The sequence below is a fragment of the Gymnodraco acuticeps genome, unplaced genomic scaffold (genome assembly GCF_902827175.1).
Source record: "Gymnodraco acuticeps unplaced genomic scaffold, fGymAcu1.1, whole genome shotgun sequence".
In the NCBI taxonomy this organism is placed as follows: Eukaryota; Metazoa; Chordata; class Actinopteri; order Perciformes; family Bathydraconidae; genus Gymnodraco; species Gymnodraco acuticeps.
The window spans coordinates 125,329-151,733 of NW_022991669.1; the positions used below are offsets into that span (position 1 = coordinate 125,329).

The window sequence follows — 26,405 nt, forward strand, 5'->3', positions numbered from 1 at the left end:
AAATTCGTACACAAAGAATATTCAGTGATGTCTAACGGTTTAAAAATAATCATAATAAAAGCGGTCGTTAATTTAAAAAAACTATAGAAAATCAAATGTGTTTAATTTGAAATAGGAAAAATGGTTTAATACACAACAAATGAAATAAATATTTTTTAACAGTTAAAGTCTTTTAAATGATGTAAACCACATGGAAGATGTGGCCTGATTTATAATGTCACCAGTCAAAAGATATGCATTAATAAAACACATCTTAGGCACTTGATATGATTGTTTGTTAGTTATTGGCAGTATTTTCTGCAGATCTGTGACAAGAAGCAATGTCTGGTGTTGAACAACCATCATTAGCAGCACCTTCTCATCACACCACAAATACTGCGTCATATTAATAACAATTCATAACTTCATTAGCATTAAGGCTGTCTCTGCTACAGTCACTAACACTTCAGTCAGGACTACAGGTGACTGCAGAGCTGCCCAATGCTGACATGTGTTCTGAAGACAAATAATGATCCAGGAGGTGTGTTATTAAGAAAAGGAAAGGCTTTATTGATATACCTGAACACATGCAGGGAATAAGTGTTTTTGCTGTATATGTCTGTCAATCTACCATTTACATTTACTAATTCTGGCAATTATACCTAAATAGATCCTTAAAATAATGCATTTAAATATGTATATATTCCCAGACAGAATGATCAGGTTATTACTATAGAATTATTACTAGCTAGGAATATTTGATAAGTACATTAAGTTAACGCTATCTCATCAGCTTGCTCAATTTGTGTCTGTCTCTTGACGGGGATTAATTATAGGGCAGTAATTATGACAATGGTTGGAGTAAAACGGTCTGGTCCATTAGTGATGCTTTCTGTAGTGTTCCCTTTCCTCTAGTGTGTTCTATAGTGCATATCAATGGTCTGCAAAGGCTAAAATCCCTGTGTTCCCTCCAGAGGGAGTTTCTCCTCCCCCCCCTGCCTGAAACATGCTTCTATTCTATTGCTATGGGCAGGACATCTCTAAGCTGTTGGCCAATCACAACATAGCTGGCCAGCATCTACTTTGCACGGATGCAAAACAAGAAAATGACAAGGCAAAAAAGGTAGACTTTGAAAAGTGTGTTGTAGAAAATAATTTCAACACTTACTTCTTTGAAATAAATACTATCTTCTGCTAGCTACCACACAATGACTTCTACTTCTACTACAATCAGGAGTCCTACCTGCATCTCATTTGTGCCTTCTGCTTTTTCTTTCCAAAGATTTTGGGCATACACATAAGAAATGTAATTATGGAATAATCATTAGTAACTGCGAGCGATGCTTTTTTATTTCTTGCCTTAATACAACAATGATGGAGTTACTCAGTAATAGTAAAACATACATTATTCAGCTGTCAGCAGGTGATTTAACCATGGTTTTGTATTACATTATCAATATGTAGGTAGTCCAATTTGCATTGTTGGGCAGAATTAGAAACGTAAAAACATGGTTAACGTCCAAAGGTTTAATAAACTCATTAAAAAAAAACGTTGGTGTGCTTTTGACACGTAGAGGGAGTGTTCTCTGCAGTCTGAGAATTAAACAACTTTTCCAGCAGGCCTTGATCATGCTCACATTAATAATGCTCTCAGTTGGGTGGGCTCTCACTTCACTCGTGACAGTCATTTCCTTGATGTGCGTCAAAGATTAACGATGAAGTGTTGTTTTCCACTTTCAAACTTTCAGGCTCACCAAAGGTTAAGGAAACATGGCACCATAACACAAGCTTCAGTGTTTGTCGTTTACTTCTCCATCATCCATACTTCCATGTTATGCTGGCACAGCACTGTGTTTTGTTATGACATTGCTTTTTAAAAGAGCTGGAAAATCTATAAGCACTTAAATACAAATAAAACAAATGCATCTACCTGTTGGAGCCGCAGTATGTGACATCCCTGCTCAAATACACGCACCATGAGTCAAATCATGTTATACTTCCAGGAATAAAGGGTGTGTGTATGTGCGTGTGTGTTAGTGTGTCTGTTTGTGTGGGTGTGATTGTGTGTTTGTGTGTGTATGTGCGTGTGTGTTAGTGTGTCTGTTTGAGTGTTTGTGTGTGAGAGAGAGAGGACTTCCTATGGTTGACAGAGCAGGTAATCCACGCAGAGGCAAGCAGCTTTAAACAGCTGCAGGTCTGCCACCTTTCATCAGTGCCCCCCCCCAGACAGCCTACAAACTGTCAGTAAGGCCGTGGCCCCGGGGCCCCTACTCATTCGTAGATCTCAAGCTTTACCAGTCTGTTGGCAGAGGAATCACCACACATTATTACTTATGACACCCCTGAACTCAGAAGAATGGGATGCATAAATGGCAGAGCAGGGGGGGGTTCTACCAAATTCTTTGAGTAACTTTGCATCCCTGCACGGCCACACAAAGGCAAAGCTAACCTGACATTCCTGTGTAATTAACACATCTCTCACATGGCACGTTTCTCTTGACCACTTGGGACTCCCATACAGGACCGGAGGCTTTTCAAAGCAACCCGTTCACATCTGTGATCACTGAGCCACGCAGCGTGGCCATGAAGGCAGTTAGCCTGGAACACTCTGCAGGCATTGTTTTTAATACACTGACATTTAAATTGTGATCCCACTTGCCCTTTGGAGGGGAACAACTGCACTGCTGGAAGTGGCAAAGCAACTAGGAGGGAAATACTTTTTTTCCTAACATTAAAGCATTTTGCATTACATTTGTTACAACATTCTAAAATTGGACACATTCATGAGAAATGATGGACACATTTCTCACTTCTTTTTCAGTTCACTTGTTTATCTCACAATGGTAATTTGACCACATATTAATAGTAACTGCTTTGATTTGGACATCAAATGTTAAATTAGAGCACAAAGAAAAGAGGCTACGTTTAATTCCAGTGAAATCAGTGTCTCTGAGGACACGCGGTTTATTGGCTGATGTCGGAGCTTGTGCTAACAATTAGCTAACAATAACAACTCACTTTGATGCTAACCAGGGTGGAAACAGGGTCATGACCTTTAACACAATCCCAGATCTGATGGAGAAATTAAATGAAACATCAACATGGGAAATGCACATTCCCATAAAGATCGCCATAAGTGTCCAATCAACTTTGTCCTGATGCATTTTAATTAGGGGGTATACAAATGATTATTAATAGTATTAATGTGTGGAGACTTCACATAACTTCGATTTTCACAGGATCAGTTCAGAAATGCATTAAGTAATTGTTAACTGACTCATTTAGTTTATTGTAGGAGACATGTGTTGAATGTGCAACAATTCATTTTCTTAGAACGTCCTCATTAATGTTCACAGCCCGTCTTCAACCGGGCTTCCCTTTCCTCTTCAAATGATATGGACCAACACGTGGCTTAAAAATGAACTGAGTGTGTTCTAACTTTGAGTTCTAATATGCAGATCATACTCAAATATTGCTGCTCCATGTGTGCTGTGTATATATAATATATAATATATATATTTACACAAATACATAAACCATGGAGACGTGCCGTCTGACGCTCAGACTGCCCAGCTCAGTCAGAGGAACACGAGGATGTATGTGAACACTCGTGCTCAGGATGGTGTAAAAAACTGGAGAGCACTTTTACGTTAATACATTTTTAATGGTGTTGGCTTTGGCTTGGTTTTAATTAATGACTTGGCTAAAGCAGCTGCTTAAGCTCCGGGAGACCAGACCCTGAAGTGAGTGCAGAACCTGGATCACTTGATGCATCCTCAAAGCAGGAAACTTGTTTAGTCGTCAAAAAGACGCCGTCACGTTGCAAGTGGGAGAGGAACACATTACAAGGTAGGTTTTACACAGTAACTGTATTGCAAAAGTAAACAAGGCGGACAATCATATCATTAACAACAATATGTTTGTTCCTCAGGATTTCTCGATGTCTTAAAAAAGTGAGCAATGATCTCGAACAGAATAGTCTAAATACAGAAAAATATAGATTCAGGTCAAAAAGGATTGTAAATACTTACTAGTACTGCAAATAACAGTTAGGGAAGACAGCTACAACAGGTATGATCCACTGTCTGGCACAGCCGATGCATTTAATAGGTCGGACATAGAAAAATAAATCACAACAAAACAACACAAATATTGTACAAATAAAAACCTGAAAATATGCCCCGCTGAAAGTTCGATGGGAGCGCATCTCATCTGTGAGAAGTGCACGCATGGAGTAAATGTGTGACTAAAACATTGCTGCTATACAGTATACAGCGCATTACACTGAACATGGCCTGACCAGAAGAAAGGGGTGTGACTATAACTGGAATATTACCAATAAGAATAATAACACATTGGACATGTTTCCTATCATAACATTGACATTAAGACAGTATGGAGATAAGAATGTGTGCTAATGGAGATTCTGGTGTGTAAAATGTTCCTGATGTCCCCTAACACACGCATCCTAGAAAAGAAGAAGGAAAAACAACAACTGTCTGCTAAGGGAAATTTCACAAGTTGATGAAATAATTAAAAATAATATTCTTAAGGATTTTACAAGTATAAAAAGCTACAAACATTAATAAATTACATCACTGACACATAAACAATTCACAAGGTGCTAGTAAAATAATTCCGAAAGCCTTCATGATACTACAAGTGGAACAAGAGGCTGGTCGCAGAAACACAGTTTCCTTTTTTCCTGTTATATCAATGTCCTCCAAGCTGTGTCTCTTGTTCAAACAGAATCACAATACAATTAGCTTTGTGTATGTAAGGCCATATGACAATACAATGTATTATTTCTTCAGTTGTTTTCCAGACAACACCTTTAAATCTAATGGGGGTTCAAAATGAATTTCTGCCTTTAAAAATGTTAATACAAATCTAAGTAAAGCAAATTAAAACAAAAGACATTTGGTGGAAATGTAGAATGAAGCCTTAAGGGAAAGGAAGGATAGAAAAGCAGTCATTTAACAGGTTATGTACAAGCTACATTCTATAAACTGTACTGTGTGAAGGTGCTGCCTGGGAAATCAAGAGAAGAGAGAAAGTATCCCCATGTGACTGCACACCTGACATAGATGAGGCTTATCATTGGCTACAGCGCCACCTACTGTCGCACATCCTATGCTTTTCATGTCCAGACACTTGTGCTTTACAGTTGAAGTAGGCTTCCTGTCTATGACTCCAATCCAATAAATACTTAAGTGTTAACATAAAGAGAAAACTGCAGGGGGGGGGGGCGCAATCATCAGTGTGGCAATGATAAGCTGCATCCATATAGGAGAAATCCCCATACCCTGCCTCAAGCGCACATGCAACTTAATACATGCAAGGGATACTTTCAAATCCTGGAATGACTGCAATGTATTTTTACTTCATCTGTTTGCAACCCCTGATAAACTGACAGCTGTAGTAAAATGAGACATGTTCTCTTAAAAAATATTTATAGTAGGTTCTGTACATCTTAATATCTGAAAGTTATAAAGTATAAGTAGAGGCAAAAACCTATTTGAGTGATGTTCTTCATAGAAATTGAAAAATGCATGATCTTGGGGGGGGGGGGGGGGGGGGGGGGGGTCCGGATGGAGTCCCAGTCCGGCAGGACTACAGGAGGAGCTTTCCATTCCGATGGATCTTTAAAATCTTTCCAAGTCTCTGTTTGGCTGTTGCCATGCCTTTCTTTAGCCGCTTCGCTGTGAAGAGAAGAAGACAAGGAGACAAGGTGAGTGTTCCGCTGCTCTGATCACCTCCACTTCAAATACTATAAGGTCAACACGGCTTTGTGTCCTGGCCCATAAGTGCCACCAACTGCCCGACAGTGGAACAACATGATGTGTATAATAACAGATTGTTATATGGAGGTCATCATGTTACTGATGCTGCTTCCAACAGAAAGGAGGGGGTTACTTGTTATTCTCAGATCACTGCATGTAATTACATGCCGGTATTAAGTGACTGCACTAACCTTCAGCACCAATCATTTACACAATGACGACACACATCTCCAGCTCTTTCTCATGTCTAACTAGATGAATATACTTTGCACCTGTTCATTGATAAAAGTCACTAATTCCATATTGTATTCCACTGACTGTAGGAAGGCTTAGTCTATACTCGTTTTTTATTTGTGATTGGAACTTTTATTCATCATGAATGTTTGTAATGTCTGCTTGCCTGTTTTACTGACTCACAGACTTTAATTATGTTACCAGTTACTTACACTTCTTGAGAAATGATTGGGACAGTCTTCTAGGTTTGATAAATGTCTCAAAGATCAGAAAACAAGCCAACCTTAGCATGCTAATATTAGCTTATTAGCACAACTGCAAAGGGTCTTAGCTATTGGTCTCCGATGCTGAGGCAGGCTGGAGGATCAGCTGTTGTTAGCGTTGGTCACGTGGAGGGCAGCTAGTTCGATAGCACGGCTAACAAATCCACACATAACGGCTCTGAACATTTGGTTCAGGCTCACCTTTGGCGTCTGCTGACACCACACGCTCCACCTTGGCCATGCTGCTGCTTGTGGTGCTCATGGAGTTGCTGCTGTTGTTGGGAGAAGAAATCGAAGGTCGCCTTTGGCTCAGAAAAACGCCGGGCGCCATGGGCTGTGGCCCCCCTGGCGACTTTACTGTTCCTGTGTTGAACTCAGGGTCCGTCAGGCTGCCGTCGTCCACATTGTGCTCCGGCGAGCTGCTGTCCTGAGAGGCTTTCGGTGGCTCCTCTATTACTATTGCCTTCTTTTTGGTGCTTTTCTTCTTCTTCTTATTTTTCTGCTGCTCCTCCTGTTGACGCATACATATGGTTGAGCAATGCTTATAGGAATAGTTGCTGTTGTTATGTAAAACTATTGAAGTGGCATACCTGATGAGAAAGCTTTGCTGCAGCTGCGGCCAGCCCCGTCTCTATGGAGGCCACGCGCGCCCCGTCTCTCGCCGGCCTCTCCTGCCGAGGAACCGAGGGTCCTACCCGCGCTTAAATCACACCCATTCGGAGGTTTAGAACACATATGCCTTTTAGAGTAGAACTTCCATTTTCAGCAATACAAGAATTTACCTGTCGGGCTGTAGGGAGTGTCGTCACTGCTTTTTCGTTTTTTTGATCTGGATTTGAAAACCGGATTATCCTCTTCAGACTCCAACGAGGGATAAACTAAAACCGAAAGATGCAAAGCATTACAGACAAGATGGGCGGGTACGTTTCCGATGAAAGGATGTAAGCAACTTAACAGTACCGGCCAATCATGTCACAAATGTAAAACATTGAGTGTTACTAAAGTGCACTTCTTTCTGTTTTCCATGCATGTGAACTTTCCACTGACAGCATGCAGGACAGCTGTGAGACAGCTGTGGACTGCACAGGAGAGCTCTCGTGTCTGACAATAGGATAATCAAGATAAAAAATGGCCTGTTTACAAAGGAAGAAATGAGTGCCAGTGCTTCACACTGGCCTGAAGATTTGTGATTCATGCAACTAATTAGACCCAAATTAAAAGTTCAAAAGGATGTAAATGAACGATTGGCAGCTCATGTTAATGGCTTACTAACAAGCTGAACAACTGTTAGGATTGGACTCACAAAGAAAACACTTCAAAGAAAAAAAAACACAACTTGGAAAAACACGAAAGGCACATTTGGAATAGAAGGCACAAAAAAGAAACCCTATTGTGTACTCTGTGTAATGAAAAGGAATGGAAGAACCACATATGGGTCTGGTTTTGTAACAGCGCCTGTGCACTGAGGATCAGTCCTGACCACGCTGAGCAACATCAACAACGTCTTCCTAAACTAAAATAGGACAGCTTACCATAATCAGAGTCCTTGAAACACGCGTCCATGTGGTCCTGGTCGTCATCGTAATCCAGACTCTCAATGCTGCTGCTTTTCCTGGGTTTCTTAGGAAGCCGTTTGGTGGGTCGCTTGCTGTTGCCACCGCCCGCCCCCCCGCCCGCCTTCCTGCCGGCCGGCGTGCTGTGAGAGTTGCTCTTGGACTGGCTGCTCCACGGTTGCTGCAGGCTGTCTGAAGACGACAGGTTGGCCATGGACAGCATGCCCTGAATGGCCTCCTGTGTGCTGGGAGATGCAGGTGGCTGACTGTAAGTACGTCAATAAAGAATACACAACAACACAGCCATTACACAGCAGTCAGCACGCCGCAGAGGTGAAGAGTAACTCAGAGGTATGATCGTCCATGGAAATGTCAGCAGTATTGCTGTATTATTATTATCATTTGACACCAGCAAAATATAATAAAATGTTAATCTGTAAATACTCTCCATGGAAATATATTCCCACACCTATTACACTATGAAGCTGCTAGGCTGAACATGGAGCCTAGTGCGACCTCTTCATTCTCTGCACTCACCACGTTGTTCTTCAAAGCCCAGAAACTATTTTACAGGGTAAAAAGTAGACCATCACGAGCTGCAGCAGACTGGGGGGGGGGGAGCCAGGAGCCGCCATGAATCAACCAACTGCTGACAGAACCTGCTTCACTTGCTAGTTGATTTTTCAGCTACAAGCGAAGATGTAAAATATCTGCTTTTTCATCCAATTACATCGTTGTTGAGCAAGACATTTGTTTGCCAGTTGTTGCCCATGAAGGAGCATACGACCTAGAATGTGTCTGTTGTAGGGATGACTCGCGATGCATCGATTGTAGCGTCTTTGCATCGGTAAACAAACGATTCATTCATATAATATCCTCTCATCCTGTCAGCACTCAGCAGAGACGATCTTCGATCTTTGCTTCGCACTACGGAGGCCGAGAGTCTCAGTTATCAACACACATGAAGTCGAGGAGAAAGAAAAACACAGCGCACCGAAAAATACCTACAAATCAATCATTTGGCAACACTTCGGATTTTTCAAGAAAGACGGTCAACTTGAAAAATCGCTCGCAAATTGTAAACGATGCCGAGCCGCTTTAAAGTACACAAGTAGTACGAGGAACTTAGCGACGCACATAAAGAGGCGACATGGGGTCTGCGGCTGAAAAGAGAAACCTGAAAGTTAGACGCGAGTGAAATCACTCAGTGAGGTGTTCTGTCAGAGAGAGTGGTGTTTAGTTTACAGCAGCCTGTGACGGCCAATAACAGTTTAAATGTCTTCCTCACTGTCAGCAGTTATGAAAGAGCTGTTTGTGAAAGGTTCTTTTCTTTATTGTTCATATAGAACCCACTGCTTTCTGCTCACTGGTGAGTTAGCCTATGAATGAGTGTTAAGCACATCAGGCTGGCAGCTGTATGGGCATTGCACTATGGTAGCTGTTATTTGCACATTGTTAATCATAGGAAATGCATCCTTAAATTGTTTAACTGTGAGGTCTTATAAAATGGCACTGTACTCTGGAGGCAGAGAACACTACTACACTTGTGAAAAGGCCTGTTTGTAAGGTAAAACAGGTAAAAAATAAACGGCATGATGGCATGCGCAGTACTAGTAGAGAGAACCAAATATGTAAAGCACTTTTTTGTTAATTTATGATTTGCTGCATATGAGGAATAGAACAAAAATACTCTGTCGTACCATATTGAAGTATCATTATTTTGCATGGTGTTGAATCGCATCGTATCGCCCCGTATCGCATAATGTTGAATCAAATCGTATCGAACTGTATCGCAACAGGGGTGAATGGTATCGTATCACATCGCCTGGTGCTTCAAATGTATCGTATCGTTGGCAACGTATCGAGATGCGCATCGCATCGGCCTCAGTGATGGAGATGCATATCCCTAGTCTGTTGAGAGGAGAAACAAGAGGAACACTGCAGTGTTGCAGGAGCTCAGTCTACCTGTTGGTGCTGTAGTCAATCCCTCCCACTTGCTTGCTCGCCTGCAGTAGGTCAAGAATCCCTGCAGCGCTTCCGCCCTTTTTCTTGACCTTAGAGTTGCGACTCTTCACCTCAGGCTTGACCTCTGTGTCTATGTGCAGAGTCTCTTCATCTGAAGAGTCCACACTCTAAGGAGAAAGAGACAAAAGACACACATAGGAATATGGTGTAGCTTCAAAGTTGAGACACTTGCAGCCAAAGTTGTTTTGAATGTGACTTCTCTGATCGAATTTTTCAGGTTGTGCCTGATCATTACTTTTGAAGGTTTTTCTGCAGTTCTTACAGACAAAACTGAGCTTTGGACCCCTACTGACCACCTCTTTGTGGTTATTTAGTTTGTAGGACTACGTTACATACAGTCTGTAGGACTACGTTCCATACAGTCTGTAGGACTACGTTACTGTCTGTAGGACTACGTTACTGTCTGTAGGACTACGTTACATACAGTCTGTAGGACTACGTTACGGTATGTAGGACTACGTTACTGTCTGTAGGACTACGTTACAGTCTGCAGGACTACGTTACATACAGTCTGTAGGACTACGTTACGGTATGTAGGACTACGTTACAGTCTGCAGGACTACGTTACTGTCTGTAGGACTACGTTACTGTCTGTAGGACTACGTTACATACAGTCTGTAGGACTACGTTACGGTATGTAGGACTACGTTACAGTCTGCAGGACTACGTTACTGTCTGTAGGACTACGTTACATACAGTCTGTAGGACTACGTTACGGTATGTAGGACTACGTTACTGTCTGTAGGACTACGTTACGGTCTGCAGGACTACGTTACGGTCTGCAGGACTACGTTACTGTCTGTAGGAATACGTTACGGTCTGCAGGACTACGTTACTGTCTGCAGGACTACGTTACTGTCTGTAGGACTACGTTACTGTCTGTAGGACTACGTTACTGTCTGTAGGACTACGTTACGGTCTGCAGGACTACGTTACGGTCTGCAGGACTACGTTACTGTCTGCAGGACTACGTTACTGTCTGCAGGACTACGTTACGGTCTGCAGGATTACGTAGCAGTCTGCAGGACTACGTTACTGTCTGCAGGATTACGTTACGGTCTGTAGGACTACGTTACGGTCTGCAGGACTACGTTACGGTCTGCAGGACTACGTTACTGTCTGCAGGATTACGTTACGGTCTGTAGGACTACGTTACAGTCTGTAGGACTACGTTACTGTCTGTAGGACTACGTTACTGTCTGTAGGACTACGTTACGGTCTGCAGGACTACGTTACGGTCTGCAGGACTACGTTACTGTCTGTAGGACTACGTTACGGTCTGCAGGACTACGTTACTGTCTGCAGGATTACGTAGCAGTCTGCAGGACTACGTTACTGTCTGCAGGATTATGTTACGGTCTGTAGGACTACGTTACGGTCTGTAGGACTACGTTACATACAGTCTGTGGGACTACGTTATAGTCTGTAGGACTACGTTACGGTCTGTAGGACTACGTTACGGTCTGCATGACTACGTTACTGTCTGCAGGACTACGTTACTGTCTGCAGGACTACGTTACTGTCTGTAGGACTACGTTACATACAGTGTAGGACTACGTTACATACAGTCTGTAGGAATACGTTACTGTCTGTAGGACTACGTTACATACAGTCTGTAGGACTACGTTACATACAATCTGTAGGACTACGTTACGGTCTGCAGGACTACGTTACTGTCTGCAGGACTACGTTACTGTCTGCAGGACTACGTTACTGTCTGCAGGACTACGTTACTGTCTGTAGGACTACATTACTGTCTGTAGGACTACGTTACTGTCTGTAGGACTACGTTACTGTCTGTAGGACTACGTTACGGTCTGCAGGACTAATTTACTGTATGTAGGACTACGTTACTGTCTGTATGATTACGTTACAGTCTGCAGGACTACGTTACTGTCTGCAGGACTACGTTACTGTCTGCAGGACTACGTTACTGTCTGTAGGACTACATTACTGTCTGTAGGACTACATTACTGTCTGTAGGACTACGTTACTGTCTGTAGGACTACGTTATGGTCTGCAGGACTAATTTACTGTATGTAGGACTACGTTACTGTCTGTAGGACTACGTTACGGTCTGTAGGACTACGTTACGGTCTGCAGGACTATGTTACTGTCTGCAGGACTACGTTACTATCTGTAGGACTACGTTACTGTCTGTAGGACTACGTTATGGTCTGCAGGACTACGTTACTGTCTGCAGGACTACGTTACAGTCTGCAGGACTACGTTGCGGTCTGCAGGACTACGTTACTGTCTGCAGGACTACGTTACGGTCTGTAGGATTACGTAGCACTCTGCAGGACTAAGTTCCTGTCTGTAGGACTAAGTTCCTGTCTGTAGGACTACGTTACGGTCTGTAGGATTACGTAGCACTCTGCAGGACTAAGTTCCTGTCTGTAGGACTAAGTTCCTGTATGCAGGACTACGTTACGGTCTGTAGGATTACGTAGCAGTCTGCAGGACTACGTTACTGTCTGCAGGACTACGTTACGGTCTGCAGGACTACGTTACAGTCTGTAGGACTACGTTACGGTCTGTAGGACTACGTTACGGTCTGTAGGACTACGTTGCAGTCTGCAGGACTACGTTGCAGTCTGCAGGACTACGTTACTGTCTGCAGGACTACGTTACGGTCTGCAGGACTACGTTACGGTCTGCAGGACTACGTTACGGTCTGTAGGACTACGTTGCAGTCTGCAGGACTACGTTACTGTCTGCAGGACTACGTTACGTCTGTAGGACTACGCTGCAGTCTGCAGGACTACGTTACTGTCTGTAGGACTACGTTCCTGTCTGTAGGACTATGTTACGTCTGTAGGACTACGCTGCAGTCTGCAGGACTACGTTACTGTCTGTAGGACTACGTTCCTGTCTGTAGGACTACGTTACGTCTGTAGGACTACATTGCAGTCTGCAGGACTATGTTACGGTCTGTTGGATTACATTACGGTCCGTAGGATTACATTACGGTCCGTAGGATTACATTATGGTCCGTAGGATTACATTACGGTCCGTAGGATTACATTACGGTCCGTAGGATTACATTATGGTCTGTAGGATTATGTTACTGTCTGCAGGACTACGTTACTATCTGTAGGACTACGTTACTGTCTGTAGGACTACGTTATGGTCTGCAGGACTACTTTACTGTCTGCAGGACTACGTTACGGTCTGCAGGACTACGTTGCGGTCTGCAGGACTACGTTACTGTCTGCAGGACTACGTTACGGTCTGTAGGATTACGTAGCAGTCTGCAGGACTAAGTTCCTGTCTGTAGGACTAAGTTCCTGTCTGTAGGACTACGTTACGGTCTGTAGGACTACGTTGCAGTCTGCAGGACTACGTTACTGTATGCAGGACTACGTTACGGTCTGTAGGATTACGTAGCAGTCTGCAGGACTACGTTACTGTCTGCAGGACTACGTTACGGTCTGCAGGACTACGTTACGGTCTGTAGGACTACGTTACGGTCTGTAGGACTACGTTACGGTCTGTAGGACTACGTTGCAATCTGCAGGACTACGTTACTGTCTGCAGGACTACGTTACGGTCTGCAGGACTACGTTACGGTCTGCAGGACTACGTTACGTCTGTAGGACTACGCTGCAGTCTGCAGGACTACGTTACTGTCTGTAGGACTACGTTCCTGTCTGTAGGACTATGTTACGTCTGTAGGACTACGCTGCAGTCTGCAGGACTACGTTACTGTCTGTAGGACTACGTTCCTGTCTGTAGGACTATGTTACGTCTGTAGGACTACGCTGCAGTCTGCAGGACTACGTTACTGTCTGTAGGACTACGTTCCTGTCTGTAGGACTACGTTACGTCTGTAGGACTACATTGCAGTCTGCAGGACTATGTTACGGTCTGTAGGATTACATTACGGTCCGTAGGATTACATTATGGTCCGTAGGATTACATTACGGTCCGTAGGATTACATTATGGTCCGTAGGATTACATTACGGTCCGTAGGATTACATTACGGTCCGTAGGATTACATTACGGTCCGTAGGATTACATTATGGTCTGTAGGATTACATTACGGTCTGTAGGATTATGCTGCGGTTATGATGGAATGGTGTCAGTGACCACACAAGCACCTGCTTCATATTCATACCCCATCTTTTACTTTCAGCTTAGAGGGTTCTTGTTCAGATTCACAACATTGTATCTCTACACTTGGATTTGAGTTTTAAAGGAGCATTGCAGCATGGTCTTGTCATGGAAAGCTTGATAACATGATGGCCAGGAGGGAAGGATTGCCATCTGTAATACGTACCGGTTTCACCAAGGGCTGAAACTTTGGTTTCTTTGCTGGTTGAATGGGTTCTTTAATGTCCGACAAAACTGGAAGAAAAAACATTGACCATTGAGCAACAGCTCAAACACAGGATGCAATGGAAATATTGCTTCAAACAACAATCTATACTTTACTCTGGTGAATACACATTCTAACATATCTGAAATGTCTTTGACAGGGTCTCACTTTCACACGCTATGTTGTGTGGTTCTAGTTATCTAGCTAGGAAGACAATGTCTCAAAGTGCCCAGTCCCTATACGCAGGTTTTATCATTCTATTGAAACGCCGCTCACACAAGCACAGTTAAATAAATGTGTACACATAAAAAGCAGAAAACAAACACACACACAGTATTAGCTCGTTGTTTGACACAAGATAACTCTGTGACCTAAACGCTGTGTGGGTGTGGCCAAAATGCAAAGAAAAAGCTATGTTTACAAAAATACTGTGAACGTGAGGTCAAGGCCTCCATCCCTGCTACAAAGGGACACTCACAGGACAGATCTCTCTTGACCGCGTTCTTTTTCCGCCTGATGGGGAACTCGTCAATCTTCAGCTCCCCCTCATCTGAGACATACTCGTACTCGTCTCTCACCGGCTTGGATTTGTCCTCTTTTAGGTTTTGTAATGATCCAAAAACACTTGAGTTGGTCTGAGGTTTCAGCATCTTGGAGCTGAAAAGCAAACACAGGATAATGACGCAGTGTTGGAGCTGCTGCTATGATCACTACATAACATCTGAGAGCGGGGAAAACATACCCCAGCGTCTTCTTGTGAGACATGGTGAAGCTGAATCTGTCTTTATTGCCTGACAGTGGTGTTCTGTCAAATTTGCAATCTTCTTCCATTTTCAGCAGGGAATCTGGTTTACTATTCTGTAAAGTTACACAGGACATATCGTAAGTACATTTTCACATCATAGCATTTTTAAGTTTTACATTTTAGCCCTTTGTTTTGCAGCTCTCATCAACCTGGTGAACATGATGGAGCCTTTATTATTTTTAATGTTTCAGATAATAATTAAATAAGATGATTTAATGTTAATGTGGTGTTGGCAGCTAATTGTATTTCCTCCAGAGAAACAATCAAATCAATGAAATCCATGCTGGCGGCTTTCACACTGCCCATTCAGTCCTGCCGGTTAGCGTGTTATGTTTATTTAATAGTGAAGTCTTTAGTTCAGATGTTTATTCTAAGCTTCATAGGATTGATTTTTATTTTCCTGACATTCATACATTATATTGTACTAGTTGCTTTTATAGTTAATTTCATTTACAGTGAAGATGAATGTACGGTTTCTCTATCTTTTAATTACGACTATCCATTTCTGTAAAAGGCCATGCTCAATACACAATACCTGGGATACAATGGGTTCAATTTAAAGGAACATTTTCAAAATAAATCATGGGACCAAAATGTAAAGCCAATACAGTAACACATACTGGTTTGGCTAACCAAAAGCTATTGTTCTTCCAGGATTCTTGCTTCTGAGATTTTTATGTTCATAGTTGATTGCATTTATTGTAAGAGGCTTTGGATAAAAGCATCAGCTAAATGTCCTGTAATGATGTTTCTCAGAAACATTTATATTTCAAACAACACAAAATGCCGCTTAGTACTGTAGCAGCCACCAAATGGCTAGAATCAGCACATGTACGGATGTAACATATGCAGTTATATCGGATGTAAACTGCTGTTATTTGACTTAAAGGTCCCATGTCATGCTTTTCCGGTTATTACCCGTCCCCTTGTGTGTTATGAAGGTTTTTATGCATGTAAACGGTCTGCAGAGTCAAAACCCTCAAAGTGCACCATGCAGCGAGTAAAACTCGAACACAGAAAATACCTCCCCAAAACGCCTCGTTGGAGATCGCAGAGAGGGCCAGACGAGCTTCTTTCATTTAACCCTTCACATTCCAACAGAAACTGAACAGGCAGATTCGAAGGATTTATTTATTTTGAAATGTTATTTTAAATACAATTAAATACAATTATTTTTGGTAAAACTAATGAAAAATATTTTTGAATTTAAAAAAAAAAGTTTATTTTTAATGTTTTCAAATATTATTTTTTAGAATATCTAATATTATTTTGTAGCTATATAATGTTAAAAAATCACGACTGATTTCGGAAAAGAAACACTGCTGCTGCCATCTTATATATGCTGTAAAATGTATTATCTCTTCGATTTACACACGGCATCTATTGCACGTCTGTCCGTCCTGGGAGAGGGATCCCTCCTCTGTTGCTCTCCCTGAGGTTTCTCCCATGTTCCCCTTTACACTGTGGGTTTTCTCTGGAAGTTTTTCCTTGTACAATGTGAGGGTCTAAGGATAGAGGGTGTCGTATTTCTCATACTGATATTCTGAACAATCTGTGCTGTTGTATTTGCTGTAAAGTGTCTCTACTGTAGGCTATTTTTATTATATGTACAGCACTTTGGCTCGACCAAAAATCGTTTATAAATGTGCTATATAAATAAAACCTGATTTGATTTGAGATACTCATTGTCCATTGTTTACTTCCTGGGTATTGTGACGTAGGAATGGCCAGTAGCCGCGCCCAGAGCTATGACGCGATACAGTCATGCGTTATCCGGAACCAAATGGACCAATCCGTGGAGCCGTTACGTTACGTCTGCGGAGCCGTTACGTTAAGCCCCCGCTGATTGGTCCAAATTGACCAATCCACAGACTTCCTCACACACACACTCAGTGCAGGCAGCTCTGCTGATTTCTCCTCCCTGGCTGCAGGCTGATAACAGACAGTTGGGATCGCGGCGAAATTCTCTCTGCAGACCCATTCTCACAGCGTTTATCAACCTTTTTCTTACTCAATATCAAGCCACACTTATTGTTTTTACTTCGGCTGTGACTTTGTGTGTGCTCAGGATGAGTTTGGCTGTGTTTCGCTGTCGCTAAACAAGGAAACCACACCTCCACGGAGCTCAGCGCGATTCACAAAGTCCCGACCAATCAGAGCACACTGTGCTCACAGGGAGGGTGGGGCTGGAGCTATTGGAGCTACAACGAGCCGTTAAAGGCAGAGAGTGAAATTCAGTCCATACACGTAGTTTACAGAGATGCTGTTTGAGAAACCAATGTGAGTTTGGAAAATTGCACGATATAAATCTATTCTCTATTCTCAACAATGGAATTATGATCAGTGGAAATGGCCATGACATGGGACCTTTGAACTTAGGATGGATGATCAGTACCTGTCTAATCAACTCATTGCAAGACAACAAATGCAATCCCTCTTCTGTGATGAAGAGATTGTATTTAAAAGAAATTAGTGAAATCAGAATGATCACACATGATATTTTCTGAGCCAACTCAACCTAAACTAAATGTAGGAATGCAGGAATGGCCTGACAATCACCAATGAGCACACTGTGTGGTTAACTGTGATCCAAGAATATTCTTTTTCAAAAAATCCCTCTATAACCATTTTGTCTCCTAAATAAAAGGCATGTGAGGCGTGTTGTGACCAGAATGCTTTCTGTTCACCGAGGATAACATGTAGCATTGCCTTACTGCAGCAGAGATCTTGATGACTCAGCAGAGCATCAGGGACCTCAGGGTCTCTGCTCCAGCTGCAAGTGTTTGATGTGAGGAGATCCTTGGAGCATTCCAGCAGTTTGGCATGGAATGTTCCATGAAACCAAAGTCCTTTTAAAGAAGAGGGCACATGTAACTACTTGGATTGAAGGCGGCCGATGGGGACGAGGTGTGATTTCACGAGGTGAACTCAACAATACTTTTGGAGGATCTTACATGTTGTTCCTGTTCAGCTTGAACCAGTGAAAACTCTTTGAGTCCTTTTACCAAAAGTCTGAAATTATAAAGGCTTGTGATATTCTTGACTTTTACATGCAGCCATTAGTTTAAATCATCAATCATCGACTTCCGGTTATGGTGGCTCGCTAGAAAGACGCAACTATCAGTGCTCCGCCAATTTCTATCTTAAATACTGTTTTAAACACGTTTTATGACAACCCATCGCATCTACTTTACGGAGAAGAGAGTGAAATGTCGGATGCAGCCGGAAAATCGACTAAAGGACGAACGAAATCACTTCAGTCTAAACTAGAAAACCTTGGAGCATCCAAGCTACACGTGGAAGCTAAAGAAAGTTCTCCTAGCGCTAGCATAGCGCCAGCCATGGCCTCTGTTGAGACGGGTGAGATCGGGCTGGGGGAAGCTGGCTCGGAGAAAATCCTGGTTGCCATAGGCTCTCTAAAGTCTGACACAAGACTTGATGGCATTATAGGGAGTGAGAAAGGAGGTACGTGAATGCTCAGAACGAATTGCAGAGGATGAAGTAAGAATCTCATCCACCGAGGATGACGTGAACTCCTTGCAAGCTAAGGTGAAAACACTTGAGGCTAAAAACACCAAGCTAGAGGATAAAGTTGAAGACTTGGAGGCAAGATCCAGGTTATCCAACTTGAGACTGGTGAATCTGCCAAAGACGCCAAAGGAGGGGATGCTTGTGCTTTCCTTGGAAACTGGATCCCAGACGTGTTGAATTAGGACCAGCTACGTTCAAAGTTTATACTGGAGAGAGCTCACAGAATCGGCCAAAGGAGGGATGCTAATGCCCCACCAAGAACATTTATCATGACATTCCTAAACTATAGGGACAAGATGGTTGTAACGAAGGCAGCCAGGGCAAAAAAACAGATCCTATACAAAGACCAGCAGTGAGATTTTACCCAGACTTGGCTGCAGGAGTGCACAAGCGGTAGAAGACGTTCGATAATGTCCGTCAGAAACTACTGAACCTGGGGATCCGGTACGGCATGCTATTACCGGCTCGGCTCCTGGTAACCTACATGGACAAGTCGCATACTTTTGAGAACCCGTCTGCTATGGAGAACTTCATCGAGCGGATTACAAGAGAGAAGGGACAGGCTGAATAACGTTGTTAGAGTATAACTTGAGTCATGACAGCTGGCGTCATTCTACAGTATTATTTTAGACAGGGGTGTGGCCTTTGTCGAATAACCAGGAAATACACATTTCGATCGTTTCTTCTGTCGTTTACATTCATCTTTTGGTATATTTGGCTGGATAGGAACACTTTGATGCACATTCAGTCCCAGTGTGTGAGGTAGTGGTTGCGATGCCGATATGCGGACGTGTACAGCGAGGACTACAAAAAGACACATGAGGTGACTGGGGATGTCTGTTCAAAACATTGCAAGCTTGAATAAATCATTTAAACCATCTAATTTTGCCAGACTTATTACTGAATATCATTCTTAATGTGATACCAAGTCCATCTGAGACCTGTGTACACCTTCAGACAGCCTCCAAGTGAAGCACACGTTGTTTACTCACAGTTTGAAAGCAGCGTGGAGAAGTATTTTCTAACAATATATAACATTGGAGTCTGATTCCACACATGAGTCGCTAATTACGTTAGCCCTGACCTAGCTTTTATTTCTGGGTTTTTTATTTAATTTTTTATATTCACACTAGTGCTGTAGCGACGTGTCGACTTCAAAATATCGTCGACGACATATTTCCGCGTCGACGCGTCGCTACACACACGTGGGTCACCCAAAGCAACAAGCAGTTCGCAATCGCACTTCAAACACAATGGAGACTGAAACGGCTACCACCTCCTCCTCACAGGATTGCGCACGAAGCCCCCAAACGAAAACATCTCGCCCTAGGTCTTCAAAAGCATGGGAATATTTTAAAGTTAGTCCAAAACGCAAAGATATTTATATATTTATATCTCACTGAGACTGCTGCATAGCCTAGCAGAAGCAGCAGCTAGCTGTGGTGGCTACCATTAGCAGCTAGCATTTGCTCCGATTTTTACATAAAATGGAATTATGGATTATAAATTCAATCATTTTTTTATACATAGACGTTAAAAACCTATGGATTAACTGATTCAGCCGCGTTTTTTTCTCATTTTATTGCCATTGAACACGTCTTTTGATCAGATTACGGTGGTGAGACGATCTCCCGAGAAGCTCTGTGAAGGTACGTGTTGTGATGACTGTATTTGCTTCCCCTGTCGCGAGTCCGGATCACTCAGTGATGATACTATATACCTACATAATCTGTGGAGTCTCAGCTTTAATCGGATATATTGTATGTGCAGCTATGATAAGTAATAAGGGTACTTTTATCTTGAGTTATGTGCCAATTAGATGCTTCTTATGAGACTTGTGTTTTGTTTTGGTAAACATGGTTTGTATCGTCAGTTAGCTGAGATTATTTCCGTTAATCTGGTATAACACATTAATAGGTTCTTAAATATTAAGATCCCCTGAGACACAGTATCGTGAACAATTTTTTTTTTACATTACGTTTTTTATGAATTGAACAACAGAAAAATAATCGTTAGATTAGTCGACTAATCGATCAAATAATCGCCCGATTAATCGTTTTCAAAATAATCGTTTCCCCCCAGCACTAATTCACACCATACGTCTCAGTATCTAGCCAACGTTGCATGGCATATTTAAGTTAAAAGTTTGAAAGCAATAGCTTTATGAGGTTGAGTTAATAAGTACTGCAGAGGCCAGCTCTTATGGAGATTGCTGATTTAAGTTAAATCTGGCTCTGATAATTAGCTATTCAGCTACATTTGTGTTAAGCCCTGCAATGGCTGGTTAACAAAACGGGTGTGTGTCGTTTTATGACAAGGGTATGTGGAGCCTTCAGTTTAAAATTGAGGAATGAACGCATCTTTTTATTTTATTTAGGTACTTTTATAATCTTGAATTTTGCGGCATAACATTTGTTGGCTCCTCCTGAGCTCCTGATTTCTTATGATTACATGGCGGTTAGTAATGTAAAACAAAGGTTAGGAATAGAAGAATATTCGAGCTGAAGCACATGCTGTATTAGTACGGTGACTGTCAGCTATAAGCGGAAGTGTCAACATGAGGAGAGGGGTGCGGCCCATTGGGGTGGATGCATGTTCACATGTTTGGATGTGGTTTGGAACAACCGTGTTATGTTTCTTAATGTTTTTTAAATGTATTTCTTATTTTTATGTACATGTGGGTAACCTAATCTGTGTCAAAGGTCATGTTGCAGGGTTTGGAGGTTACATTTACTTCCTGGAATTGCAGAGGCCTGCAAAAATGTAAAACAATTAAACAGGTTATGAATAGAGTAAAAAAGTAGAAAAAAAAGTAAAAGGTCTGCAATCTAAAATTGTTTTTTTGCAAGAGACACATTTATTGCCAAAGGCTGATATTAGAATTAGGAGGAGGTGGGCGGGATGTGTGTATTCAGCAACCATTTCTACTCTGGCTAGGGGTGTTATGACGCTAATTCCTAAATCAGTAACATTTCAGGTAACAAATGTAATCAAGGACAAGGCTGGTAGATACTTAATTGTTCAGGGTACTCTACTAACAGATAACTTTAATTTAGTTCATGTATATGCCCCCAATAATGATGATCCGAAGTTTTTTAGGGACCTGTTTTATACGCTTTCAACATTTACTGGTATTTACATCATAGCAGGGGGTTTTAATTGTGTATTGGATCCAACAAAGGATCGGTCAGGGGGCATAGATAAACCACACACCAAAAGCAGGGAAGCCTTACTTAATATTATGAAAGATTTAAATTTGAAGGACATCTGGAGAGAATTAAAGCCTGATGCTATAGAGTAGTCTTGCTATTCTGCTTCTTACAAATCGTATTCCCGTATTGATTACTTTTGATATCAGAAAATGTGGCTTCTAAAATCAAAGACGGCACTTATGATGGAATCCTTATTTCGGACCATGCACCAAACTCACTGCTTCACTCAACGCTGGTGAGAGATTCTTCTAAATGGCGAATCCAACAAAAATGGTTGCAAGACTCAGACGTATCTTGGCAAACCAATTGATTTATATTTTGAGACAAATACATCGGAAACATCAGTATCTATAAGATGGGAAGCTTTTAAAGCATGTATTAGAAGCCACATTATTAACTACACAAGCTCTAAATCCCAAAAAGCTGGTCATAAAATGACTGTTGGAATCAAAAATAAAAACCATGGAGAGTGAGGCCTTTCAGAAACCCTGCCCTAAAGTACAACAAGAACTGCTAGTACTGAGGTCCCAGTATAATGAATGATCAGCTTCTAAAGCAGTGGCAAATCTACTAAGACTCAAACAAACATTTTACGATCAAGGAGAGAAGCCTGGAAAGATATTAGCGTAGCGCATTAAACAATTACAAATTGTCTTATTACGTCAATACAGAACAATAAGGGAGATAATATAGATCCTATAGAAATAAATTAGGCTTTTAAAAATGTCTATGAAAATCTATACGACTGACAAGTCAAAATAACTTATTAGACACTCTCAATATACCTAGTATCCCAGCAGAACTCAGACCTAGTCTGGAAGGTGAATTATCATTAGAAGAGATCTCTAATGCAATTGATTACATGCTGTAGGGCCAGATGGCCTACCTATAGATATCTACAAAAAGTTTAAATATAAAATACAAACTCCCCTCTTAAATATGTTGCTAGAATCTTTAAAAAATGAAATCCTTCCACCATCACTGAGAGAAGCCTTCATTACATTGTTATCAAAACCAGGGAAACCCTGCAATAGATGCAAACATATAAGACCAATAAGCCAGGTGAATTCTAATTACGATCCTATGATGGAATCAATTACAAGCACAATAGATAGATGGAAGCAAATGCCGATCTTTTTAATTGGGAGAATTCATATATAAAAAGTAAACATACTCCTCAAGTTGCTGTATCTATTCCAAAACATCCCCCTGCCTCCTCCTCCAAACCTATTTTCAAAGTTAAGGAAATTATTTTTGAATTTTCTGTGGAACGACAAACGAGCCCGCCTGGGCTTGGCCCTCCTGTATATGCCCTATGATAGCCTGTCCTAACCCTCTCTGGTGCTACTGGGCAACTCAGTTTAGGACTATTATGTTTTATTTTACAAACGACAACCCCCCTGCCTAGAGAGGGATGGAGTCCCAATGTTTAGAGTTACCTCTTCCCATGTATTTGTACTCAACTAGTGTGAAGAAACTTTTTTTTATAAACTAACCCTATTACTAGGAACATGATTAGAGTCTGGCATGAAGCGAGGAAGTACTTGGGCGAACCTTTCTCTCTCATATTTTAGTCCAATTTAGGGAAATGATGACATTACTCCAGGCAGAGCTGATAGTGGGTTTAAGATTTGGTCAGATAAGGGGGTACAGAGAATTCAGGATCTATATAGGCTTGATGATGATAAACTGATGTCGTTTGAGGAGCTTGCAATCAAGCACAACATTTCACGGAAGCATTTTTTCAAATGTTTACAAATTAGAAGCTATATTGGAGCAAACCAAAAACAATTACTAACTATACCTCCATACTCACTACTAGAGAAAATAATGTTAAGGGACTGTAGGGGAAAGACTTAATTTCTGCACTTTATAACTTGCTTATATCTGGCTCCCCTGAGTCCTCTGAAGCTAAACTTAGGAATTGGAGGTAGGATTTGCAGGAAATGCAGGACAATTGATGAGTGGGAAGGTGCCTTTAAGAAAGCTCAATCACAAACAGCAAATACCCATCTTAAGCTCTTACAATATAACTGGCTGATGCGTACATATATTACTCCAGAAAAGCTATACAGATGTAATGGTAATATCCCGGACTTATGTTTTAAATGTGGACAATCTAAGGGAACTTTCTTTCATTGTGTTTGGGAGTGTACCACGATAAAAACGTATGATAGAAGAGATTTGATCAATGCAGACAATGCATGATAGCACTTTAATGGAAACGTTTTAACAGTCCAAGTATTGGAAAATGGCTAAAAGAACTGTCTGCATGTGTCTCATTAGAGAAAATAACCAATTTAATTCAAGGAAAACAAGAACTATTAAAAAAAGTATGGGGCCCTTTCCTTAACTATCTGGAACATGCAGATCTAGAGAGTATTCTGGGTCAGCAAACTGGAGATGATTGATGTCCCTCTGCTGGAGGAAGGACAGAAGCCTTTCATATCTGCCTACACAAGGACCGATACAGGAAAACATTCCTGCCCACTGCAATAACACTCTATAACAAATCACCTCTGGCTGTCAGAGAACCCTCTGCTCCAGCTTCTCTTGATTACTGGACTTAAACTTCCACTGTACATTTTTACATTCATTCGAAATTTGTATTTCCACTTGTATATTTTCCACATGTATATATATTGTTTATTTTATATTCTTACATTTTTAAATTGTTTAATGCTATTTTATTTCTATTTCTGAAATATTTTGGACTGTTTATTTCATGTGTCTTAATTTCTCTTATGTACATTGCCTTGTGTTTTTTATGCTGCTGCAACGCAAACATATCTACATGTACATGTTTTTATATTTTTTTATATTTATATATTTCCTTACTTAGCATATCCACGTGTTTGTGAAGTTAATTTTATTTATGTGACTTGTAATGTACTTCATTTTGTTATGTCTTGTGTACTGTCTTATAGATTGTCTATATATGCAAAACAATTAAAGAAAGTGTTTAAAACAAAATCATCAATTTATCAGCTTACCTTATACTTCCATTTTGCTTCAGTCTTGTTTTTATTCTGCTCTCTGAATTCAAACTTTTCTGCGTTTTTCTGCTTTGATATTTCCTTCTCTGATATACTCAGGACGTTTTTAACAGCCTGAAAGGAGACACAATTATCAAAAGTGAAAAGTAACTGTGGGTTCCTTCTCTTTTCTGCATGTTTGGAAGCAAAATAAAGATATTTATAAAGCGTTCTGCTTAATGGAATACAACATGGCCTAAGTGAAGTCACAACTAAGGATACAAATAATCATTCCACAAAATAAGAACAATATCATTAACAGTTACATTACCACACACTCACCTTCGTCTTTTTCGGCTGGTCCATTTTGCTCAAGATGTCTTTGGCATGGGACTCAAGAGCTGCAAAGCTGGAGGGTTTGGGAGGCGACGACGACTCTTGCAATTTCTTCCCTTTCTTCTTTCCTCCTTCCTTGACCTTGGGCACCTTTGGAGGCTTGGGGGCCTTAGGCATCTTGGGGGGTTTGGGAGGCTTCGGAGGCTTGGGGGGTTTGAAAGCTTTCTTTCTGGCCTTCTCTCTGCTGGGCGAGGGGACATGGGCCGGTGAGACAGGCTCTTCAGGCTCTTCAGGATCCGAGTGTGTGGATGGGGGTTCCTCCACTGGAACCTTGATGCTGGGCTCACTCTTAATAGCTTTTGTTGCATTCTAAAGGAAACACAGGGAACGTAAAGGTATACATTTTAATCTGCAGTTAAATCCCTCTTGAGACTATTTAAGTACCCCTGAACTAGTGCTGAAATTATACGTCAATTAATTTATTTTAAGATCACAAATAAATGGGTGAAAAAGTGAAAAATCAATGCAGTGTAAAAATAGATAGATTAAACCTTATTTGATTGTGTTTGAGACCTTTATTCAGTTTTTATTGTGCTGATGGTTTGGGTGTTTTACTGGTGTGTAGAACCTCGGCCCTGTGAGCCAATAGGAAGAGAGTAGAGGCGCTAACATTTTCATTAACTTTAAATAAGGTTTGTGAATATTATTTGCAGAAGTAAAAGGCTAACATGGTTGAGTTTTGGTACAGAGTCGGTTTTGTGAGCCTGCGACATGAGCTGTCGAACAGAACAGGGGGTGAGTTTGACACCCCTAGAACAGGGGTGTCAAACTCAAGGCCCATTTTTATGTGGCCCGGAAGGGTTTGCAAAGAATATAATATACAATACAATAGGTGTAATAGTTGAATGTATGCTTTCAATGATTTTCCCTAGACGTGTGCTTTCAAACATAGTTATTTATGAAGTTACAACCAGAACTGAAATAATAAAATGTAAAGGTCCCATGTCATGGCCATTTCTACTGATCATAATTCCATTGTTGAGGTCTACTAGAATAGATTCACATTGTTCAATGTTCCAAACTCACATTGGTTTCTCACAGAGCATCTCTGTATAGTATGTGCATTCACTCTCTGTCCTACACGGCTTGTTGGAGCTCCTGCCCTCCCCTCCATATGATCCCAGTGGTCGTCTGCGAGACACAGCTAAACCCAGCCCGAAACACACACACACACCCGCAGCCTGGCTGGGAGTTTGTGTGGTGTGCTCACACACCGACAGCCTCGCCGCGTCCCGCCGTCTCAGGGAGGAGAAATCGGCGGAGCTGCAGCTGAGTGTGTGTGTGTGTGTGTGTGTGTGTGTGTCCATACCCATTTGGGTATGGGCAT

At 41.5% G+C, this 26,405-nt stretch overlaps 1 protein-coding gene across 1 annotated transcript in view; it reads right to left on the minus strand.

Moving 5' to 3' along the window:
* Positions 1 to 3,621: 3,621 nt before the first annotated feature.
* The window catches only part of phf2 (PHD finger protein 2), a 92,121-nt gene continuing 69,337 nt past the window's right edge, over positions 3,622 to 26,405 (minus strand). Inside the window, 11 exon segments of the mRNA XM_034198665.1 lie at positions 3,622 to 5,681; positions 6,461 to 6,770; positions 6,850 to 6,959; positions 7,042 to 7,137; positions 7,792 to 8,078; positions 9,778 to 9,944; positions 14,121 to 14,188; positions 14,638 to 14,816; positions 14,902 to 15,017; positions 24,701 to 24,817; positions 25,025 to 25,387. Of these exon segments, the coding sequence (XP_034054556.1) occupies positions 5,593 to 5,681; positions 6,461 to 6,770; positions 6,850 to 6,959; positions 7,042 to 7,137; positions 7,792 to 8,078; positions 9,778 to 9,944; positions 14,121 to 14,188; positions 14,638 to 14,816; positions 14,902 to 15,017; positions 24,701 to 24,817; positions 25,025 to 25,387 (1,902 nt within the window). The 3' untranslated portion in view covers positions 3,622 to 5,592.